Here is a 22,284-nt window from a genome sequence, read left to right as displayed (position 1 = left end):
GTCTGCAAAGCTTTTTTTTCTTTTACTTTGAGTACAGTGTATAAAATTTTGCATCTGGTCACCTACCGTAATTAATGGGATGTTTACTACAATTACAAGTGCGTGGTGATCACAAAATCTTGCAGTGGTACTACGCACAGTAACACGCACAGCCGAGATTAAAACGTTTGAACTCTCAAATGCTAAATATGTAGAAGGTTGATATTGAGTTACATCGAACAAAAGTGGCAACCTTGGCGTTTAGGCAGATAGTTATTCGCACAGTTCCATAACCGTTTTCTTGGGAAGCCTGTGCAGAAATTCCGCTGCACATGGTGATCAAAGACTGTAGTCTCCGCATACAGCATGTTCTTTTGACAGAAGCTCAGAGTGGCATCAGTAGTGTTTTCATTCCGCTGGAAAACAGTTTGGTTTGGTTTGGAAAAACTTTATTGACAAGTCCGAAGGCGTGCGCCCTAGCACACGGCGGGCCGCTCCCACGATGGGACAGTAAGGCCGAGCCCTAGCGCCGCATCGTGGGCCCTCTGGACAGCCCAAAGTTGCGATGTTATGTCTGGACTCCGGAGAGCGGAGTCCCACTTTCTGGACGATGCTGTATCGGTGCCACGTACCGAAGGGCACTCCCAGAGCATGTGGTGTAAGGTGGCTAAACCGCCACATTTTGTACACGAGTTGGTTAAATAAACATCAGGATAAAGCTTGTGAAGAAAGGCAGGGTTAGGGTACGTTTCTGTTTGAAGTAATCGCAATGTAAGCGCCTGCGCTCTATTTAGCTTCGCATGTGGAGGTGGAAAGATTCTCCTATCCATAGCGAAATGTTGGGTTATTTCATTATATGTAGTTGGCGGATCCCTGTTTACGAAATCTCCAGTTCGACCCAAAGGTCCTCCATGGCCGCGGACAGCTAACCCTCGCGCCCTGGAGTGGGCCAACTCATTGAGATTTATGATCCCTCCGTCCATGTTTCCCATATGAGCTGGGAACCATGTAATGGTATGGGTTGTAAGCAACTTATCACCGAGTATATTTTTGGCCTCTTTGCACACAGCTCCAACACTGAAGGCACGAATGGCAGCTCTAGAATCGCTAAATATGTGTTCATTACGCTGATCTAAAAGAGCCAAGGCGATGGCAACCTGCTCAGCTGCATTGGCAGTTCTGGCGCATACCGACGCCGCATTAATTGTAATGCCTTTGTGGTTGATTGCCACTACCGTGAATCGGTCTCTCTGGCCATCATATTGCGCCGCGTCCACGAAACAGGCCCCCCCGTCAAGATCCGCAACTTGGCGAAGAAGGGCCCGAGCGCGCGCTCTCCTCCTTCCAACATTACGTTGGGGATGCATGTTCCGCGGGGCAGGCGAGACAATGATGTTTTCCTTCTGATCCCTCGTCAACCCTTGGTACAGAGCCTCAATCTGAGCTGGTGGAATACCCATTTCTGCGAGAATCATCCTCCCCGCTTTTGAGCCAGACAGCCTAATTACCTGTGTTCTTTCTTGTGCTTCCGCAATTTCCTCCAATGTATTATGAATTCCCAACTGCAGGAGACGATTGGTGTGGGTGTAGTTGGGGAGCCCAAGGGCATTCTTTACAGCTCTCCTGATCATTGCATTAAGCTTGTCCCTTTCCATTCTCTTCCAGACATGCATTGCCGCCACATATGCAAAATGACACAGCAGAAAAGCATGTATAAGCCTGACCAAGTTGTCCTCTGATAGTCCTGTCCTTCGGTTAGCCACCCGTCTTATGAGCCTAATAACACTGTCTGTCTTTTTTTCCAACCTTTTAATCGTGATGGTGTTGGTGCCCGTTGCTTCTAGCGTCATACCTAAGATCCGAATGGAAGCGACTTTGGGGATTGATCGTCCACTTTTGGTACGTAAGTGGATGTCATTTTCTAGGGGCGGCACCCAGCCTCGCGGTCGACGGCCCCTCCTGACCGGTTTATAGAGGAGAAGCTCAGACTTTTCCGGAGAGCAAGAAAGGCCTGTGTCTTCCAGAAAACTCTCGGTAGTGTCGATGGCCTCTTGCAGGGCCGCCTCTACAGTGCCATCACTTCCTCCTCTACACCAAATGGTGATATCATCGGCATAAATTGTATGACCAACATCTGAAATTCCAGAAAGCTGCCTCGAGAGACCAGCCATGACGATGTTAAAAAGTAAGGGTGATAGAACAGATCCCTGCGGGGTGCCCCTATTTCCCAGCGCTTGCACATCCGATTCTAGATCTCCAACTTTAAGTATGGCTTTTCGACCACACAGGAAGGATCTGACAAACGCATGAAATGAGGAACCTAGGTTGAGACTTGAGATCGCATCTAAAATAGAATCATGGCGGACATTATCAAACGCTTTTTTTATATCCAAGCCTAGGATCGCCCTGGTGTCTCTGGTATGATTATCTAAAATTTGACACTTAATGATTTTCATAGCATCCTGCGTACAGAGGCCTGGCCTAAAGCCAATAAGGTAGTGAGGGAAGAGATCATTGTGCTCTATGTAGTCCGCGATTCGGTTCTGGACAACGTGTTCCACCACCTTTCCCACGCATGACGTGAGAGAGATGGGGCGCAGATTGTCCAAACTTGGTGCTTTACCGGGCTTGGGAATGAGGATCACCTTGGCCAACTTCCATTGTTCCGGGATGTCACCTCCCTTCCAAATCCTATTAATCTCATCAGTAAGAAATTCAACAGAGTCATCTTCCAAATTCCGAAGCGCTTTGTTGGTGACCCTATCTGGACCCGGTGCCGATCGGCCATTAAGTTCGTGCAGGGCACGTCGCACATCGCTGATGGTGAAGGGTTCATCCAAATGGGCACAAGGTGTTCCCATATACCCCGGATAGGCTTGCATGGAATCAACTGCTAGCGGTAGATACTTCTCAGCAAGCTGCCCCAATAGCTCCGCGCCCGAGGAGGATTTTTGAGCAAGATGAAGTATTCTAGCAAGGACCCCCCTCTGATTAGATTTAGTGCCCGACTCGTCAAGCAAGTGTTTTAAAAGATTCCATTTACCTCTGGTTCGCATTTGTCCATCGACTGAATTACAAATTTCATCCCACTGCTGCCTCGACAAGTTTTTGCAATGTTCTTCAATTTGTGTATTTAACTCTGCTATCTTTTTCCGAAGCCTACGATTAAGTCTCTGACCCTTCCATCTGGCCAATAGCGACTGCTTTGCCTCCAGTAAATGCGCAAGCCGACTGTCCATTTTGTTTGTCTGTACCTCTGTCTCAATGGTTCTGGTAACCGCTCTAACGTCCTGCAGCAGCATCTCTGTCCATTGCCCCAGAGAGTCCGGGATTTCCCCCTGTTCCGCTCGAGCGCTGCGTGACTCCCGAAATTTATCCCAATCCACGTAAGTAAACTTTCTTTTAGATTTTGCCTCCATCTGTAATTTAGTAACTGTAATATAATGATCACTTCCTAAATCCGTCAGAAGATTTTCCCAACCTACCGAGCCAGCATTTTTCACGAAAGCTAGGTCCGGGGTGGAGTCCCTGGTGGTGGATGTGCCGCGCCTAGCAGGAAACATCGGGTCCGTAATTAACGAGAGATCCGCATCTCCCGTCTCCTGCCACAAGCTCCTGCCTTTAGCTGAATCATACGGGTAGTTCCACGCCCGGAAAGGCGAGTTAAAATCCCCCGCCACAACCAGAGGAGAGAGCCCAGCCAATCTGGTTGCCTTAGCTATGATCGTCCTAAAACGCTGCCTATGATCACTAGGGCTACTATATATGTTCAGTATAAAAATGCTGGAAAGGTTGGAAGAACTCGGAATGACCTCAACTAAGGAGAGCTCCGTTTTATTAGGTCTTACCCCTAGATCATGTGTCACAAAGGTGAACTTGTTGCTGACTAACGTGGCAATCCCTCTGCCTTCCCCTTTAACTGCATGTGCCTTGTACCCCGGGAGGGTTACACTATCAGACAGCGTCTCCTGCAGTAGGATCACTTGCGGCTTCTCGCTGTGAGAGCGGACAAATTGCTGCAGGGTGCCCCTTTTGCTAAGGATCCCCCTGCAGTTCCATTGCCATATACGAAATTCAGCGTGCGAGGCCATCTTGATCATTGGAGGTGCTCCCTGACCCTGCCGTCAGGTTCTGTACAGAAGCAACTGTACTATTCGAACTGGGGATACTCATGGGAATGGGCGCCGATAAAGGCGTTCCCTCTGGAAAGAAATCCGGGTGAATCCGAGCTGCTCCCCTGATATTGGGGCTCTGCACCATAAGGCCGGCGTTCTGTAATTGATTCTCCACACATTGAATTCTGGCATGTTGAATATCTATTTTCTGATCCATAACTGTGAGACGTTGATCGACCGCCGAGAAACGCTCATTAAGTTTGTGAATCTCAAGGCAAATTGAATTTAGAGTCTCCTTAATTTCAGATTTAGCTCTAGCCTGCACATTCTCGGCTGAAGTCGCAGCCTTACGCTTGGCTGGGTTACCCGAGGGGCCCGCTTCCACGACCATGGGAACCTCCATGGGTTGAGGAGAGGGAGAACCTACACACGGAGAAGCAGATGCCAGAGTAGCTTGAGATGTACTGACACGTCTAAGCTCAGCCATTTCGGCTCTCAGCGACTCAATAATGCTGCGCATTTCGGCATTCTCCTTCCTAAGCTGATTTAGCTCCGCTAGACCATGCTCTGGCGCAGTGCCTCCCGTTACCTTTTCACCTCCTCCGCTGCGCACCCGGTCAGCCCAGGAGCCACCCTGCATCTCCGGTTGGGGTGGGCTTTGGAAACGGACTGTGCCATGCGGGTCCCTGGACTGGCTCCTCGAGTGCGATGGGCCTCTGGATTGGGACCGACGACGATCTCTGGACCGGGACTTGGCTCGGCCTTTAGACGAAGTTCCCTTTCGCTGGCCTTGGGAGCGACTTCTGGACCGAGATCTGGATCTGGACCGACTGCTTGCCTGTTGCGATGAGTCACGGCTGTCCACCCCAGTTGCAGCAGAACGACTGTTTGAACTGGAGTTGCGGTGTGCAGGCTGGCTCACACCCTCGTCGGCGTTAGCAGGTACCGTTTGCTGACTACGACGCTCTGATTCCGCACGGCGCTCTCTTCGCCGCCTTCGCACAATAAATGGAAGCTGAAACCTTTGCTGGCAACTTTTATCCGTCGTGGCGTGTGGGCCGCCACAGAATCCACAGGTCGGGGAACATTGATGGTTCTCATCAGGGTTGTTGATTCCGCACCTCTTGCACACAGCTTCGTCCGGTGTCGGACAGACGTCCGCCCTGTGCCCGAGTCTGCCACAGGCATAGCAGCAGTCATGCTGCCGATGGTAAAGCGAGCATCTGACCAGCGCTGTGCCGAAATAAATGAAGTTGGGAACTTTGTAGCCATCGAAGACAATAACCACCGTCTCAGTGTTCTTAATACGTCTGACTCCCAGAGCCGTGGGGTTTCTTTCAGTAAGGATGCTCCTCTCCAGCTCCGTCTGGCTCTCCGATGCGTCAATCTTACGGATGACCCCCTTGCAGGTCTCATGCGGGGCAGCCTCGTAAGTGTTGATGTCATACTTCTTCATTCCCAATGTAAGGCAGCTCATCCTGAGGTAAGAGTCAGCGTTCGCACGGGACGCCGTGCTAATAACTATGATATTTTGCGTTGCATTCGGGCAGACAATGTCCTGACTGATGAGCGTGGGTACAATTCCAGCCGCCTCTGCGATTGCCCGGCCAAGTCTAGCTGAGCCCGCCTTCTCAACATCCAAGCCACCCCTTGGACGGACGATAATCTTCCAGTGCTCGCTAGGCAGTCGAGGCATTCTCGATGATTTGATAACTTGATTCTTCAAGTGTAGAGCTTTTCTTGTAGCACTGAAATTGCCCCTGGCATTCTCGCCGCATGCCGTGGCACGCTCTGTAGCACTGGCGTTCGTGCGCCTCGAGCTTTTCTTCACCGCGGCGGAACGCCAGCCGTGTTCCTCTCCAAACTCTTCCGGAGGGAGTTCATCACCGTCCATAATAACAGCAGCACCGTCCAGCATATTGGCTCAGCAGGTGGAACGAAGGGCGCGTCCAAGGAAGGGCGCGTCCTGCCCGGCAGACGCCAACTCGGCGTTTGGTAAGCACGCGAGGCGTGGTCGGTGGCGTAAAAGTCCGAAAAATGCTCAAAAATGAACCTACCGGTGAAAGTCCGCTACCGACGTGAACCTTGGCAGCTTATGAGTCGACTCGTAGCAAGATCTTGAGGCACAGCACACGAAAAACCACAAAAATCATTTGCTGAAGCGGGAGCCCAAAGACCCCGGACTGCTCCGTTCTGCGCCACCTCTGGAAAACAGTTATTAACTATCAATAGTGGCGCGCAGCCTGGAAACCTTAATTACAACCCCAGTACTTCATAATCCGACGATATTGCTTTGTAAGATATATGCTCGCGGTATGGAAAAATATTGATTAGGTTTAAAAAATTCATGCTCCACAACTTGAGTTTCTGTACAATCAAAAACCATTGTTGACCTTTTTAAATAAATGTTTTCATCAGCTGACAACCAAGTTTCGTGTAAAAGTGCAACATCGGTAGATTGCTGAAAAATGAGGTTTAATAAACCTGAAGCTACAGAGAGGATCGAACATTAGTTACACTGAAGTATACTCCAAGACACCCTCAACAGTAGTAGACAAGCAGCGGAAACTGTCTCACCTAAAATATTCTCTTTCCACAAGTCCGTCCTTCGGAGATTCTTTCATACACTTCTTTCTTTTGGATTAGCAGAACTATGAAGCCTGCTTGTAGGTGCTGCGCTATGTTTCAAAATATGAGCATACACGTATGGATGCTCGTATTTTACAGATATATCTATAGACGTAGATATATCTGCGCCCCCACTGCCCACACAATCTGAATCAATGATGTGGTCTGGACGAGTCTTTTGAGGCCCTGCTCCATGATTGGTGGGGGCATCGATCTGATGGTGAACAGACATAGATTGAAGTGAGAGGAGTTTGGTAGCGCTTTGTTATTGGCTCAGAAAAAAACAGACAACTCAGAATATATAACTTGATTCAACATTTAGTAGAAGTATTTCTAGAGTACCTTTTCTACCATACTCTCTATCACACTTGTATTGAAAATGATGCGTCATTACCAAGAGGCTGACGGGGTGTTACGCTGGCATAACCCCGAGTCTTGCTTTGAATTTTCCCTAGAGAATCTCAACGACATCATCCTTTCGATGACTTCTATCACCCGAAGTTATTTTGATATTGTAGAGTTATTAGGATCATCAGAACAGTGCTTTTGATTTACACGAACAACACGACTCATTGTAGGACTGGCACGCATCAATACAATGGTCGTCCCTGCAGATGCGACATCGAGTATCATAACTACAACCATTGGCACTGCGACCATGACTCCAGTATTTGGTGCTTTGTAAGGGACTAGGAGCTAAAGGTTCGGCCTCATAGTTAAGTGGTCATGTCTTGATATCCGAAGTGCGATTCATCCCAGGAAATGTTGCAATCCCTGTTTCAGCATTGTTCTCTTATTGTGCACCTGTCTGGTACAGCGATACGTAGAAATTACTCATGCAAGCGAAAGTATGTCTAAGACTTCTACTGGACTTGGATTTCTGTCTACTCCGTGAACTAAACCTTTGCCACAAGCCAGATGAGGTGGGATGAAACAGCTCAGGCGTTAGACAAAAGTAGTACACTCCAGTAGGTGTTAAATAGGAGCCTGGTCTGGTGAGCAGCATAGGATCTCCCGCGTCCGAACTAACGAACCTCGGTTATCAGTATAGAAATCAGAATTGACTTCAATAAGTTCTGTTGAATGGCCTTGGGGTTCGTCATGCAGGTCAATCTACCACCGAAACGATAGGAATTTTATGGGTCCCGCCGTGGTGAAACAATTCCAACGGTATAGCTGTGAGAGAAAGGGGGGGCAGACTTAATGGAAACCCCCTGGCCCGGAGAAGAAACATCACGTCGTATAAAAGTGAAGTTACTCTTCAATAAGGAGCACACTCAACAAACAAGTATGAAACGAGAGGGAAATATAATAAAGATGACCGCCGGATACTTGACCGCAAACTTGGATAACGTCAACATTCCGACAGGCAAGACGGTGCAGGTATACCTGCGCATCAAAGGCCCGTTTGATGATCATAGTTTTCTTCTTCGTTTTTTGTCGATCAGTGTTGGGTATAGTAGGGCTTACCCGATTTTCGTGGCACATACCTGTTCTTGAATATGACAGTTCTCTCGTAGGCCACACTGCACACTCTCTTAGGCCGTACAAATGACGGATAGCTTAGATAGCTTCACTGTTAAAAAAATAAAAAATCACCAAACATTTTTTTGGCACATGCTACAGTGGTCTTTATTGTTGTGCTTCTTGTTTTCCTCTAGACATAGGTCGTACCGAGTTGGAAGGATTGGTTGATTAGAGGATGAATTTATCTCTATTTTATTATAGATATATATGCTATAATTCATGACTGGGCTAATCGCGATGGTTCGCTAAACTGTTTCTCGTTTATTGGTTGTGCGTGTACAGAAATCTTAATTCGTGTTTACCACCTGCGTGTGCCGTCTTTCATTTTCTAGTGAACCAGTGGTTAGTAGCCGGGCCTGGCCGATTTCTGTAACGCATACAAGCTATCAGTTCTTGCGCACATATAAGACGGACGATTTTTAGGTTTGTCTTACAGCATTAAGAAGTCCCCTTAAACTAATATACTGAAGCAAGACCGCAAGCTGAGCAAGTTTGTGATACATTATGGGAAAAACAGGGCGCAAGTGAACGGGACGAACCAGGCAGCAGCTTAAGTCCGAAAGTACGTAGCTTGACGTGTTCTTATACTTTTACAAGGCTGTGATGTTTTCGTTGACCACTTTTTAGTAATCAGTCCTCTACCGACGGGGAATTGTTAGAGCGTGTTCAGAAGCTGGCTTCTTGGACACAGTCGTTCTATGCAGAAGAATATTTTCCTCGAGATTGTCAGGGGGTTTCACCTCAGTGCGAGGCCAACGGTCAGTATACACCTTGAACCATGCGTCCTTGAGCCAGGCTCGTTTGGAAATGAAATCCCCAAGTATAAAGCCGTTCGAGGTCGCGTCCCGTGTGCAGCAGCTTCTTTGCATTCGCACAATCATCGCGGGTGTCCACTCACTTGGGGGGGGGGGGGGGGGGGGAGTCTCACTGGTCGGCTGTGTCCCGCGCCATCAAGCGCGTCGAGCACGTCGGCCGAGGCTCCTCCCACCCAGCAGGGCTGGCTCCTCCCATACGGCCGCCACTTTTAAAACCACCTACCTGTATACCTGGCCCTAGGGGTTCTCTACCTGGCCCTAACTGCTCGGAAGATCGTCCTCACCCGCTAGGACACACCGTCATCCTCTCTCTTTCTCTCTTGGTCTTCGTTTCTCTTTCGCAACAACACGCACCCTCCCTTCGGCCGTCTTCGTTTGTTGTTCTTTGCGCGCGCACGGAGCTCGTAAGAAATGGAAAATTACACTGTGTCATTGCGAGCCGGAGAAAGATTTATTTTCCCCGACGCCGTCTTCGGTGTGGCGCTGCTTTCTCGCCCTCAACCTGGCTGCGGGGAGAGTGCTAAGACGTACGTGCCTGTGTTGTGCTCGCGAGAGATGGAGATAGGAAGCAGCGTCAGGGCCAGTTCAGCTCTCGGGCGAGGGCTCGGCACGGAATGAACTCTTAAATGCGCAGAGTTTCTCCTTCTGCGAACTGGCTCGCTTGCTGATCTCGCCGCTTGAACTGTTGTGTTACTCCGACTCTCGCGTGAGCTCGTCTTGCAGGCGCGACTTCTCGTACCACGTCGCGACCGCTGCGTCCATTCTGAGACTCGTTTGTTCGTGTTGACCGCGGGCGAAGCTCCTTAGCTCGCTCTGGACTTTTATTTCACCTGTTTTGTTTTTTTTCGTCAAGCGAATTTCCCAGCTTACCCTCGAGGATCAGGCCGATAATTATTCCCGCATCACGCTGTTTCTCTGCCCTAACTATTTGTCCCCGTCTCTTCTAAGCCACGCCTAGTAACACCCTCCCCCCCTTTTTTTCCCCGTATTTAATCTTGCCCAATCACAAACTACAAGAACATTGAAGTAGCCGAAGGGGGAGGAGAGGGGGGACGGGGTCTTTTGTTTTTCTCGACCAAGCGAGATGTTCGGCCTTGAATTCCCGTTTTAATTTTTAGCAATTGTGCTATAGATGCATCCGCTCTGTCTCTCGTCGTTGGGGGATGTGCCTCGTGTCACTTTTGCTATTTTACCAAGGGGCACTTTCCAGGAGCAACAATCTTAACATACCTAGTTCGCGGATCACTATGCCACGTCGAATGACAAAACTGAACAGAGAAAACAGCTTGCTTGCTATGTGGCACTTTGAAAGACCTCGCAACGCTCAAGAGACAACCCAGCGGCCATCTAACAGCCTTTAACCAGTCCGACTTCCAACATTCGTACCCATAGTCAGCGTCACTCGGTGAGCTCCGACGGCTGCCTGCTTTTATTTTCCAGTCATTCGTAACCTAAGCACGCGATTGCTTTCGCGTTTCGTCCTATAGTATAAATGCAACAGGAAGACAAATTCGCGACAAAGTGCCCTCCACCCAACGCACCTCCGAGACCCTGCTGTGACATTGTAAGGAAAAAATAGGGCAAGAAGACATGGTTGGTAGGGGGGCACATATACGAGCGCCGACTCGCAACTTCTTTTTGTTTGCCGCAGTGAATGAAATATATAGCGTACACAAAGGAATGAAAAATTGGCGGATGCAATTGACGAATGAGAAATGTTGATATGTCACTTTAATATCACAACGTTACAAGGTGGAGGTAAATGATGCCCTACATGACTTCCGTGTCATGATTATCATGTTTAGATGTGTGGTTTACCTTCTTCATATATTCACGTCACGTGATACCAAATTTGGTATATGCGGAGCTAGCGAAACGCCCGCGAGCACGCTATGAGCGTGGTATGTTGTCAAGTTCTTACATGTCACGCGTTTCAGGATTATCATGTTAGCACCAGTCATCTATTTCGTCATCCATTGACGTCACCTAAAACCGAATTTGGTATATGTGGAGCTAGCAAAACGGCCGCGAGCGCATCATGAAGAGCCCAATATACTCCAATGTAGCATTGACGCGCGCGCACGCTGGCCACAACGACGCTACGTTGGCAAAACGCGAGCACTCTATAGTCTGACGCCAGGCGCGGCCAGCGTCCGTCGGCGTGACCCGACGGCAACCGGCGTGAAATGCGACATGCTGCATTTCGCGCCGATGCGTTACGCAGAAAACACTGTCTCCCTTTTTTCGTGCCGTGGGTGGGTGGGGGGGGGGGGACTCCAGACGCACTGAAACGCGCATGCGTCAAAGCAACGCAGCGCGGGGCGCGCCTGCGAGTATATGGCAGGGCCGGCGCCTGGCGTGGCAACGCCGGCGTGACGCGACGAAATGAGCGCCAGCGAGCACGCGCACCGCGTCATGTCGAAATGTATTGGCGCCTTGACATTGGCATGTAGTCATGTTCTCACATGACGCGCATCTCATGATTATCATGTTTCCACCAGTCACATACCTTCATGATCCATTTACGTATTGTAATCCCAAATTTGGTATATGTGACGCTAGTGAAACGGCCGCGAGCGTATCATAAATGTGGCATGTAGTCATGTTGTTACATGACACGCATGTCATGGTTTTCATGTTAGGGTCTGTCGCTTGTGTTCGCCACGCAATCATGCTATACCATAACTGTTTTGCTACATGCGACGTGAACGAAACCACCGCAAGAGCTGCAGGACCATGAAATGTAAATCATGCCATTAATGACAGACATGTCATAACTTTCATGTTATGGCTAGTCAAATATATTCTTCATACAGTCACGTTATGCCATACCAAGATTGGCATCGATACCATTATCGAAACGGCCAGGAGAGCTGAAAGTCGTAGGCGGATAGATAGATAGATAGATAGATAGATAGATAGATAGATAGATAGATAGATAGATAGATAGATAGATAGATAGATAGATAGATAGATAGATAGATAGATAGATAGATAGATAGATAGATAGCGCTCAAAGTCACCGAACTTTGCTAAGAAATGCTTCGCATTTAAAATCCATTCAACAATATCTTGCACTTATCGCACAGCTCTCGTGCATGTTCCCCCTACCTACCCGTCCCGGTCTTCTTGCGCTGTTTCTTTTTGTTGTTGTTGTCGTCGTTGTTGTTACAATGCCATCAAACCAACAAGCCCACCGACGAGCTATAATACTATAATACTCGTTGTGACGTCAGCGCACAGAGCGTGACAACCGAGAAGAGTTGGTTCAGGTTACGAGAACGGCAAAACGAAAAGCACAGTGACTTGATAAAAGGCGGAGGAGTCGCGTATATACGAATACAGGCTGACAACGATAACGGGGAGGAGGAAACTCCACTACTACCGACATGAGACAATATGACCCACAATGTGACGTACGGCAACGGCAGCTTCTGCAAGCGTTTCGTTGAATCGGTGCGCCGCCACTACGAGGCATTTCACCTCAGAAACTTTGCGTAACACTTCCATGATCGCGTTTCTTCGCCTTTCCGAAGGCCCCACTCTTTTCTCGTTCGCTTGCGTTGTGTTTCTCAGCTGTGCCTTCTCGGCTTACTCGTCCCATCACCGCGCCCGTGTACAATCACGTTCGAAATCTCGTCTTACCCGACCCCGCTGATATAGAAAATGAGTCGCGGTTAACGCTTAAACTTTCGCGATGGTAATGAAAAACGAGATGACTTGAACGAACGCACCGACGTCTATGATTCCCTCAGAGCGGATCAAATGGAATACGACGACCGCAATGTGAGATTCGGTGAGCTGCGTGCTTCAATTTGCTTCTTATTTTCGCCTTATCTGAAAAGGCAACATCGAGAGGAGAAGGGGAGGAAATCCTAGAAAAGGTTTAGACAAATGACGGCAGTTGTGGGAAATACGCATGTAGGAGAAGCCGGGGATTATGAGGGGAGGGGGGGGGGGTATGCAGGGCCGCTGTCTCACGTTTCTAGATGCCGAAGAACTGGCGCTCTGGTTTCCTACAGTCCTCGCGTTTCGGACGTTAGTTTCGCGGTGGGCCAACAGGGCGCGCACTGCGTCTCTGCTTGCTCGCTGTCATTATCTGTTCGTTAATTCTCGCTAATGTCTCTGCTGCCTCTTCGGCGAGCCACGTCCGCTAGCGGTCTCCTCACTCTCGCATTTCTCCTCGCTTTCTTTTCTTTTATCTTTTTTTTTTCATTTGAGAGCCCAGACGACGCCGTCTGTGGGCTCTCATCCCTCCCCCACTTAACACACTCGTGACTCTTTCTTACTTTTTTCTTCAGCACAGGGAACATCTTTCCCACTCTCCGCCTGTAGCTCGTTCTATTTTTCCATTCCATTTCGAATCTCGGGTGCCTCTGCTGCACTTGGAGAAAGGTGGCCCTTTCCCCAGCAGCCGCAAGATCCGTGTTGAGGTGCCTGGAGTCGTGACACGGCGTTTTCCCCCCCCCCCGGCTTGTTCGGCTCTCGTTATGTCATTACCGGTGTCGCCCTCACGTTTGCAGCCTTACGTTCTCTCGCTCCACGTTTTATCTTCTCCGTCGTATATGGCGGATACAGCGGAGAGAGGGAAAAAAGGAAAGTGGAAGAAGGAGCGAGACATGGTGGCAAGAGATCTTGTCGGTCCCAGAGCCCTAAGCCGGCAACGAGAAGAAAACACTCTCCCCCTACTTTGCCTTCGTACCAGATTGCATCGTGCACGATACGAAGGTTTCGAGCATGGTTAGATAACACCACAAGATGCGTACGTTCCCGCCACTTCGTACAATATCAAGCCAAACATTCTGCCGAATGGCGGCAGCTACAAACCCGATCCTATCAGAGTCCAGCTCAAAGGCACCTAATATATCCATATTTATACGAGTGCAGACACTGTGACACTAGAACAACCCTGGATACTGTAGGAATGTCCAGGTTTAAATTACTCAAAAATTCAGTAGATCCCACGTACCTGAAAATCGACTTTATGCGAAGCATGCGGAAGGAAAGTGACCGTGTTGGAATTTTTTATTCAGCGACACTTCATGAATTGACGCTAAATATGTGTACAAATGTTGCACGCACAGACAAATGTTGAAAAGTTGCAGATGTTTATATAACCAGTTGTTTGCACTTGCGCAACGATGCCAACTGGAACATGCGTATTAGCAAGACCAGAAGTTGATATCAAGCTCTGCTGCTCGCAAAGAAGCTGGCCCTGGGCACTGCTACATAAATCAACTTCAGCGCATGGCAACTAATCACAATTGACGTTAACGTGACGTGACGGCTGTAACAAAGCAGTACCAATGTAGCCCTGCCGCGGTGGTCTAGTGGCTAAGGTACTCGGCTGCTGACCCGCAGGTCGCGGGTTCAAATCCCGGCTGCAGCGGCTGCATTTCCGAGGGAGGCGGTAATGTCGTAGGCCCGTGTGCTCAGATTTGGGTGCACGTTAAAGAACCCCAGGGGGTCGAAATCTCCGGAGCCCTCCACTAAGGCGTCTCTCATAATCATATGGTGGTTTTGGGACGTTAAACCCCACATGTCAATCAATCAAGCAGTACATATGTAATGTTTATAAAATTTGGTAGACCGCACTGCTACCACTATTGATGTTTCACGAAGATTGGCGTCTATTTGAAAAGTAGTTCCGAGACCGGGTCAAGCTCTGTGTTAAAATGATTCGTTGCCACGCAGAATGCTTGGGTTCAATTCCAACTGGGAACCTGAAATTTATTCTTTCCATTTGCCGGTTCCCGCTACCGATGTCGGATATTTCTTGACGCTCGAACGTTAAAATTGCCCATGTGTGTTATCATCGTTCCTGGGTAGATACTAAGTGTAAATCACCTGTGGCACATATCCGCATACCAGCGGCACACACCCGCCCGTGGGTGTGTGCCACTGTCTAGCGGGAAGTGTTTGATGACATATACGCGATGACATTGTGGCATTATTGATGTCTTGACCAGCGTGTCACATTCGTCAAACCATTTTACCCATGCATGCTAATTTTGATTCACGCCAAGTTAAGGTAGAGGCCGCGAGATCACCCAAACGTAAGCGGCTAGATAGATAGATAGATAGATAGATAGATAGATAGATAGATAGATAGATAGATAGATAGATAGATAGATAGATAGATAGATAGATAGATAGATACGCTCAAAGTCGCCGAAGTTCGCTAAGAAACGCTTCGCATTTAATAACAACGACGCAGCCTCAAACAGCAACATTGTCCACACGCGCTGCAGTGGGTCTGCATTGCCCAGTTCGGACCTGGAGCACCAGCTCTTTGTCAGGCATTTGTAGCCCCTCACTCCCGCTCCTTGCTTCAGTAATTCAATCTAAATAAACTTCGACTCTGGGCTGCCCTGCTGGCTCAGGAAGCCGCCAAGGGACAGCAACTCATGGCGAAGACTATCCGCAGGACACTTAATTAATCCTGAGTCTTCAACGCGCATCCATCTTTGTCACGTGGCTATTCTATCCTTCTGTACCTGCACCGAAGAGGCATGCGTGGAAAACTGTGCACTCGGGTTGGTACGTTATCTCGCAAAGTGCAGATGCGTCTATCGCTTCCGGCCAAGACAGCTTTCCTGGCTTTGACAACCGAGCAGCAGAAGTCAGTGCTGCCGCTGCAAGGTAGTTTCCTTTGAAGGTAATACGCACGTAGCTGAGACGAACGTGCCCTTCAACCCTTTAATGCCCGAATTATAAAGCTATCAAACAAAATAAATGTTTTCATTTTCCAGCTTTAAATAGCAAGCTTTGAATGATTCTACAGTTAAATTATCTAAAATGCAACTTTAATGCATATTTTTATGTACGTCATATCTTCTCCATGTGCCACAGAAGCGAGGACCTTGCAACAAAAAACGTATTTCTGAACTACTTAACATGTCGTGTGCCATCTCTTGGGGGCGTATACACACCAAACAAACAAAATTATTGAAGATAGAACGTACGTCACCCAGGCTAGAAAGAACGAAGAAGTGAGAGTGGTTGCAAGCGCTACGTGCTCTCTGCCATCAGCTATAAAACAATTGGTTTTAGCATAAAATATCTTAGACGAGATGGTGCTAGATTTTTCGTGCTGAAAGCTACGTTCCCCGTGAGTACTTGACAGCCGGCATTGAAGGTGGCCCGGATTTCCTGACTTCCTTGCTCGAAGATTTTCGGTATGTCATAAATTCGCGACATATCGACACATTAAACCAACGGCCGCCCCCTCGTCAAGCCCGAGGAAGTGGCAATAGCCTTGGCCATTTCCAAAAGGGGGTAAAGGTGGTCATCAGCGACTCCAAAAACGCCATGAGAAATTACGAATCGTAAAGGGTGATCGAGACTGTCTTTTGTATATTAAACATGGTAGGAGGACCCACAGATAAGATTCTGCTCGTCTAGGCACCAGCTCACTAGGGACTTGGAGGGAACGAGGAAGCTCATTTGGCCACCCGATGTCTCATCTCCCAGTGAGACCTTGTCTTACTGGGAGACCCGAGGTCGTTCACCGGGACCCTCCCAACTTACCGAACTTACATAAAGAAGTGAGGATATACGCACATATAAGGAAATCGCAGCAAATTACTGGCTGGATTGGCAAGTATACCTGGCAGCCGACAGATTGCTCAGTAAAAAAAGACGAGGTTATGTGACGAAAGATACAGACCGCCGTTTTTCCGAACCCCGTACTTTACAGCAAATGCCACCCAGAAGTTTTCTGGTTTCAGAGCAAATTTCGTGTTGGGGTGACCGATTCGGTCCACATGGTGTGGACATGTCCAACTAAGAACGATGGTTCGCACACTGTACAATTCTGGGAGGCCCTGCTTCGCAGCCCAGACCCCAACGTCCAGCAAGACATGATCAGTCCGTGTCCCGAGGGATTCCGGCCGACGGCTATAGGGGCGACGGGTCATGCCTGACTTTGTTTTGACTTACTTTTCTTAACAATTTTTAAAGACGATAGTCTTTCTTGGGGACCTTCGACGGCAAAATTTTGGTCTGTCTGTCTATCTATACGTTTGTCTGTTTGTCCGCCATAACGATACCTCAAGCGGCACCGAACGGCCAACCCCATCCGCAGCGCCCACCAATATTGCTCAAGGTTTAGCGTTCATAGTTGTGCGATTGTCAATTAAAAAGGCAAATATTGCGCATATCTGAGGCGCCATAACAACATGTCTATGTTTTGTATGTCTGCTTTTATACTAGACGAGGACAGACACAGAAAAACTCTAAGGACCGTAGCGTTTAACGCGCTGCGCTGACAGTGCAACCCGATGCTCTAGAAGGTGTTCTCAACGCTTTGCTACGACGGCACGGAGGTGGTACCTGCCCGTCGCTTTCCATTCTACACACTTTATCGCCTCCGTGGCTGGCGGGCATCTTTCTCCGCGGTCGCGCACGCCTTCGTTTTCGAAGATAACTGCCAGATGGCACTCGTGTTTAACGTGCCTAGGTGCGCTTGTTCGCCTCCGTACCACGCTCGAGGCACTCTATAACGCAGCGCCTTCAGAATACCATTCACCGATTTTCTCGCGCAGGACATCAAATAAATGTTTTGTTCACTCTCTCCAGACGCAAGAATATCGTCTTTCGACGACATTTATAGTGTAACATGTAGATTCCGGCCAATTTTTTTTTCTCTCTCTCCATGTCTGATCTCACATATGCGCTCTATAGTGGCTGTATATATATGATGCTTGACTGCTGATTCCGGCTGCGGCGGCTGCATTTTGATGTAGGCAAAGTGCTAGAGGTTTGTGTGCCAGATTTAGGTGCAGGTTAGAGACGCACCGGGGGTTGAAGTTTCTGGAGCCCTCTATACGTGCGGTGTCTCTCATAATCAAATCACGGTCTTGCGATGTAGAACCTCTACATTTAATTATTCTTATACTTGCGTCACCACTCGCCTTGTCACTATTACTCCGCTTTGGGCCAAATGATGGTGGTCCCTAATATACCACCGGCGAGAAACTCGCTGTTGCAGGCTGGTGCTATGTCTGAAAAATTCATTGTTCCAATCACGTGTCCCATACTTCATGTATGCTCCTGTGGCCTGGAACTTTACACAGAAACTTCTCATAGGTTTTGCGCGAGAGACTTCGACCATACATGTTGAAGCTTATCCGGCCAAACTATTTGAGCGACATTAAATGGCAGTTCCTTTCCATGGCCTCAAGGTAACACACTTTAGTGACGTAAAATTGGTGATACGTGTCCTCACTCTCACGTTTCTTAGCATCTGCGTGGTGGGCTACAGAATTTTTATAAACACGTATATGTTGGCACATCGTGTGGGCTAATAAATTATGGGGGTTAACAGTGCCCCAAGCAGACGTACGGGTCATAGCTGTGATCGCTTGCCGGTGGTGTCATTGACTCGACGCTGCCAAACCTCTATTCACGTAGTCTCAAAAGTTATCGTACATTTATAAAACAATATATATATATATATATATATATATATATATATATATATATATATATATATATATATATATATATATATTATAAATCCCATGATCTCTCTCGTGTGCATTCGCTTAAGATGACTCGAAGGCGAAAGGTGCCTTTTATTTTTAATGAGCCGTTTGTACTGACCGCCACCCTATTTTCGAATGCTTTCTGCACCTTGTGTGGTTTATTGCTGGGATCACAGACACCGCAAGCTTTTTTGCACGTCACCACCGAGTTTTCCAGTGCTGCTCGGATCGGCCCGTCTCAGTGACTATACGATAATGTCATGTGACGTCGTCACGACACAAAGTTTTACGATCTGTGTCGTAATCATGACGTCGTATGGTGACGACATGACGTGATGATCTTTCGCATCAGACGTATTGACGCCGACGGTGAACGTTCACGTTCGGTGAGTCATTTAAGGTTTTCGCCTTTCAAAAGATCCGCATGCGTTCGAAGCTTTCCACCGTAATTGCTCAGAGGTAATTCCGTCGTGGGGCCCGCGGAAGCAGCCTTATAATGCATCAAAGATGCGCTCGCAAATAATCAAGATCGTATTATCTTTATCTTGATTGACGTCAAGTAAAACTTGCGACAAGTCCGCGATGTGCCCTATAGCAGCGAGAACATGCATTTTCGTGGTTTCAACACCGACGAACAGCTCCTTCTGACGCCCTTCGCGCCAGCAAGCAAGACCTTTTGCACATCGTATACGCTGCGCGCGAGGTCCACGCGTCCACTTCGTACCTCTTTAAAGGAAACGGTCCCTAAAAGTCACCCGCCCAGAAGAGTATAGCATTTACAGCAGTGCCAGCCTCCGCGAACGCTTTCTTTTTCCAAGTATGTACCCCGACACTACCACCCTTCGAGGCTAAGCAGGAGCGCAAGCGGACCACATTACGCGCAGATAGTGACAGCCCACATCTTTGCGCGGACCTCGCCTGTGCATGCGTCGAAGAAGGGCTCCGGTAGAAATTGCCGTTATTTTAGCGAAACAGTGCCGCCCGCGCTCAACGCCGTGCTCTCACGCGATGCACCGAGAAACAAAGAACGCGTCGTTTTTCTTTTTTTCGAGCATTCGACCTTCTGAAATCGTAACTGAAGAACGAACCGAAACGAACAGTAATAAGTGGAAGAACAGTGAACCGGGTGTTTAGCATCTCCGGTTTCCGAACGGCGACTGTTCGAATGCTTCTTTTCTCTCCTAACATCCGAGCACAGTTTGAGGGGGAAGGCGTGCACGCGGGCATTAACAAACACGGCGTCACGCACGCCAAGGTTTCCCTCCCCCTCGTACCACGACGTCGCTCAGGGCGCCAAAGTTTCCTGGACCGAAGGAGGCGTCCGGCCGGGGGCGCGCGTTTCCGGAGGAATCGGTTCCGAATTGGAAGTAAATGGAGCGCTCAGGAAACCGAAATGCCGCTGCTGCCACTGCTAACCTTCCCCATTTCGGAGCTTGTATACCCAAGCTTGGATTGCCAGCGTTTGTGTGTCCACTTGTGGAGACCTCTTGCTGCATGTTAGAAAGCGCGGAGGGAGGGGGAAGAGAACCGGCATTCGGTAGAGAAGGCTGCCGCGGTCTAGTCCGAGACACAGAGCCACCGCGCATCTTTGAAGAGCCACGAAAGGCCCGACTGCTTATCCCCCCCCCCCCCCCCGGTCCGCTTTACCCAGCCAGTGTACCGTCCCAAACAAGCGGATCGTTACTGTTCATTAGCAGTGGCGCCGGCCGGCATTTTGTCTCTGTGCCGAGCGAGCCGCGATGGTCCTTTTTTCTCCGATTCCAGACGGAGGGTGAGAAGGTTTGGGCGCTGGACTTGGCGAGCCACGCGCTGCCCATCGTCAATCCCCCTCACCCATACCACCGTGGCAGCCATGCTGCCTCATTACGGCCACCGCTAACACCCGAACCACTTTCTGTGTAAGAGACACGCCGGGGGCACGCCTCCTGCTTATTTTAAACGGTGGGAGTTCGTCCCCTTCCTCCTCCCCATATGCTCATTCTCCGGCCGAGAGAGTGAAGAACACTCGAACGAAGTGTGTGGGGAACGCACATTCGCACACACGTCTTGTACGCTGCACGCGTAAGCCACTTCTAGAAAGGCTTCGTACAACACTCAACGCCCACGCCTCTGAGCGGTCGCAAGTCTGTCGTCGGAGTGCTAGTTTCGCGTTAAGTCCGCCACAGCCGCTCGATCTCTGCGTTGGCCGAAGCGATCTGGTCATCCCAAGTACCTTTTCCTGCCGGATTCCCTGCCGGTTACTCGAATTCAGCTGTCGGATTCAACTTTCGTGACGGCTTCTCATCGTCCACCGAAGAACTTCTTGAGTGGTCATCAAACGACGCCTCGCTTTTCCTCGCCTTGTGTGCGAAGTGGAACGCCGGCAAGCAGCCATGACGAGTCACCGACGAGAAGGACGACATTGGCTCATGCTACATCTGGGTTGACCGATCAAGATTCTTATTTAGTGTGCCTTTGCACGTATGCGTGCTCGCGACAACTCCGACTTGGGGCTTTCTAAGAAGCTCCCACATCGGTGGGAACCGGCTGGTACCGAGAACCTTCGGTACGTTTACGCTCCTCTTATATTCAAAAGACGGAGACTTGGCTAGCTTTTCTTGCCTTAACGTTCGTCGTACTGTCACCGACAAGACTGTCCGAACCAATCTTCATTCTGGCCGTGCCAAGTGGATCTTCTCTCTGGCTTCTGGTATCCTTGAGGACATGTAAGCCCGTGGAGAGCATATCTTTCGGACTCGATACCGGGCACGCGTGAGGGCTCCTCCGTCAGTCCGCGCATACATTCTGCAGCGTCTCTGTGAATCGTGGGTGCGATGCCTGTGTTGCCTTTCTCGCCACCATCTTCCACAATCTTTGATGACCTACCACGACGGCCGTGGTGGAGGGGCTTGGGTACGTATGCGCATTCCAACTCTATATACTTTTTGAAGTGATTGTGTGCATGTGCGTTGCGCGGTTCTGCTGAGCAACAGCGCTGAGAGTGAAACACTAAACCCGCGTGATAACGTTTGTATATTATCTCGCACTGACGTCATCCTTCGACTGTTCTGCCAACTATATGGAGATAATTGAAGAAAAAATGACATTTTACTCGCGGAAGCCAAGATCTGATTTTTAGGTACGCTGTAGTAGAATACTCCGGATTATTTTTGACCACCCAGGGTGCTCTAACATGGCGAACGACTGTTTTTCCATCTTGCGCCCATAGAAGTTCGACTGCATAGGCTGCAAATGGAACCTGCTCATTCCATCTTGGCAAAGTACGCAGCACATATATAGCCGCTGAGATGCCAGTGTTGGGCTACCTATTTTCGGCAATGGGTCGTTCGTTGCAAAAATATATGGCTAACGAAGGTTTTTTAAAGCTAACAGCCGTATTCTTCTAGCAGGCTACATGTCCCAAAGATTGCTTCAGCGTTCGTTCCGTCGTTGCCCCTAAAATTACCTGCCTTTGTGATGGATTGGCTCCCATTGTTGTATTCTTTTTCCGCTGTCATTGTATTTCAATGCATTCTATGTACTGAGTGACACTCTTGGAATTCAGATTGAGGCAGCTTTTTACCCTTAAGTGACATTGGTCATGATGCTTAGATACTTGAAACTTAAAATAACCATGAAAAGTCTTAGCAATAAGTCGGCGGACAAAGCTTAGTCTGCGACGAAAATCGTGGGATCATTTCGACACTCGTCATCAGCCCTTTCGCCGCGACATGTAAGGTGACGCGTAATGCG

General features: G+C 48.9%; 1 protein-coding gene across 2 annotated transcripts in view; it reads left to right on the top strand.

Annotated features, from left to right (window-relative positions):
* Positions 1-22,284, top strand: part of Sobp (Sine oculis-binding protein) — a 140,850-nt gene that overhangs the window by 106,830 nt on the left and 11,736 nt on the right. Inside the window, exon 1 of one of the 2 annotated variants that reach the window (XM_075895600.1) lies at positions 20,569-21,444. The exons of the other annotated variant lie outside the window; for it this stretch is intronic. Coding sequence (XP_075751715.1) covers positions 21,366-21,444 — 79 coding nt within the window. The 5' untranslated portion in view covers positions 20,569-21,365. Of the gene's footprint in view, positions 1-20,568; positions 21,445-22,284 lie in introns of those variants that run through there. 2 annotated transcript variants of the gene reach the window in all.

This window comes from Rhipicephalus microplus, chromosome 5 (genome assembly GCF_043290135.1).
Source record: "Rhipicephalus microplus isolate Deutch F79 chromosome 5, USDA_Rmic, whole genome shotgun sequence".
NCBI classification, from domain to species: domain Eukaryota; kingdom Metazoa; phylum Arthropoda; class Arachnida; order Ixodida; family Ixodidae; genus Rhipicephalus; species Rhipicephalus microplus.
Note: the sequence above shows the minus strand (reverse complement) of the source record. Positions and strands in the feature narration are given on the sequence as shown.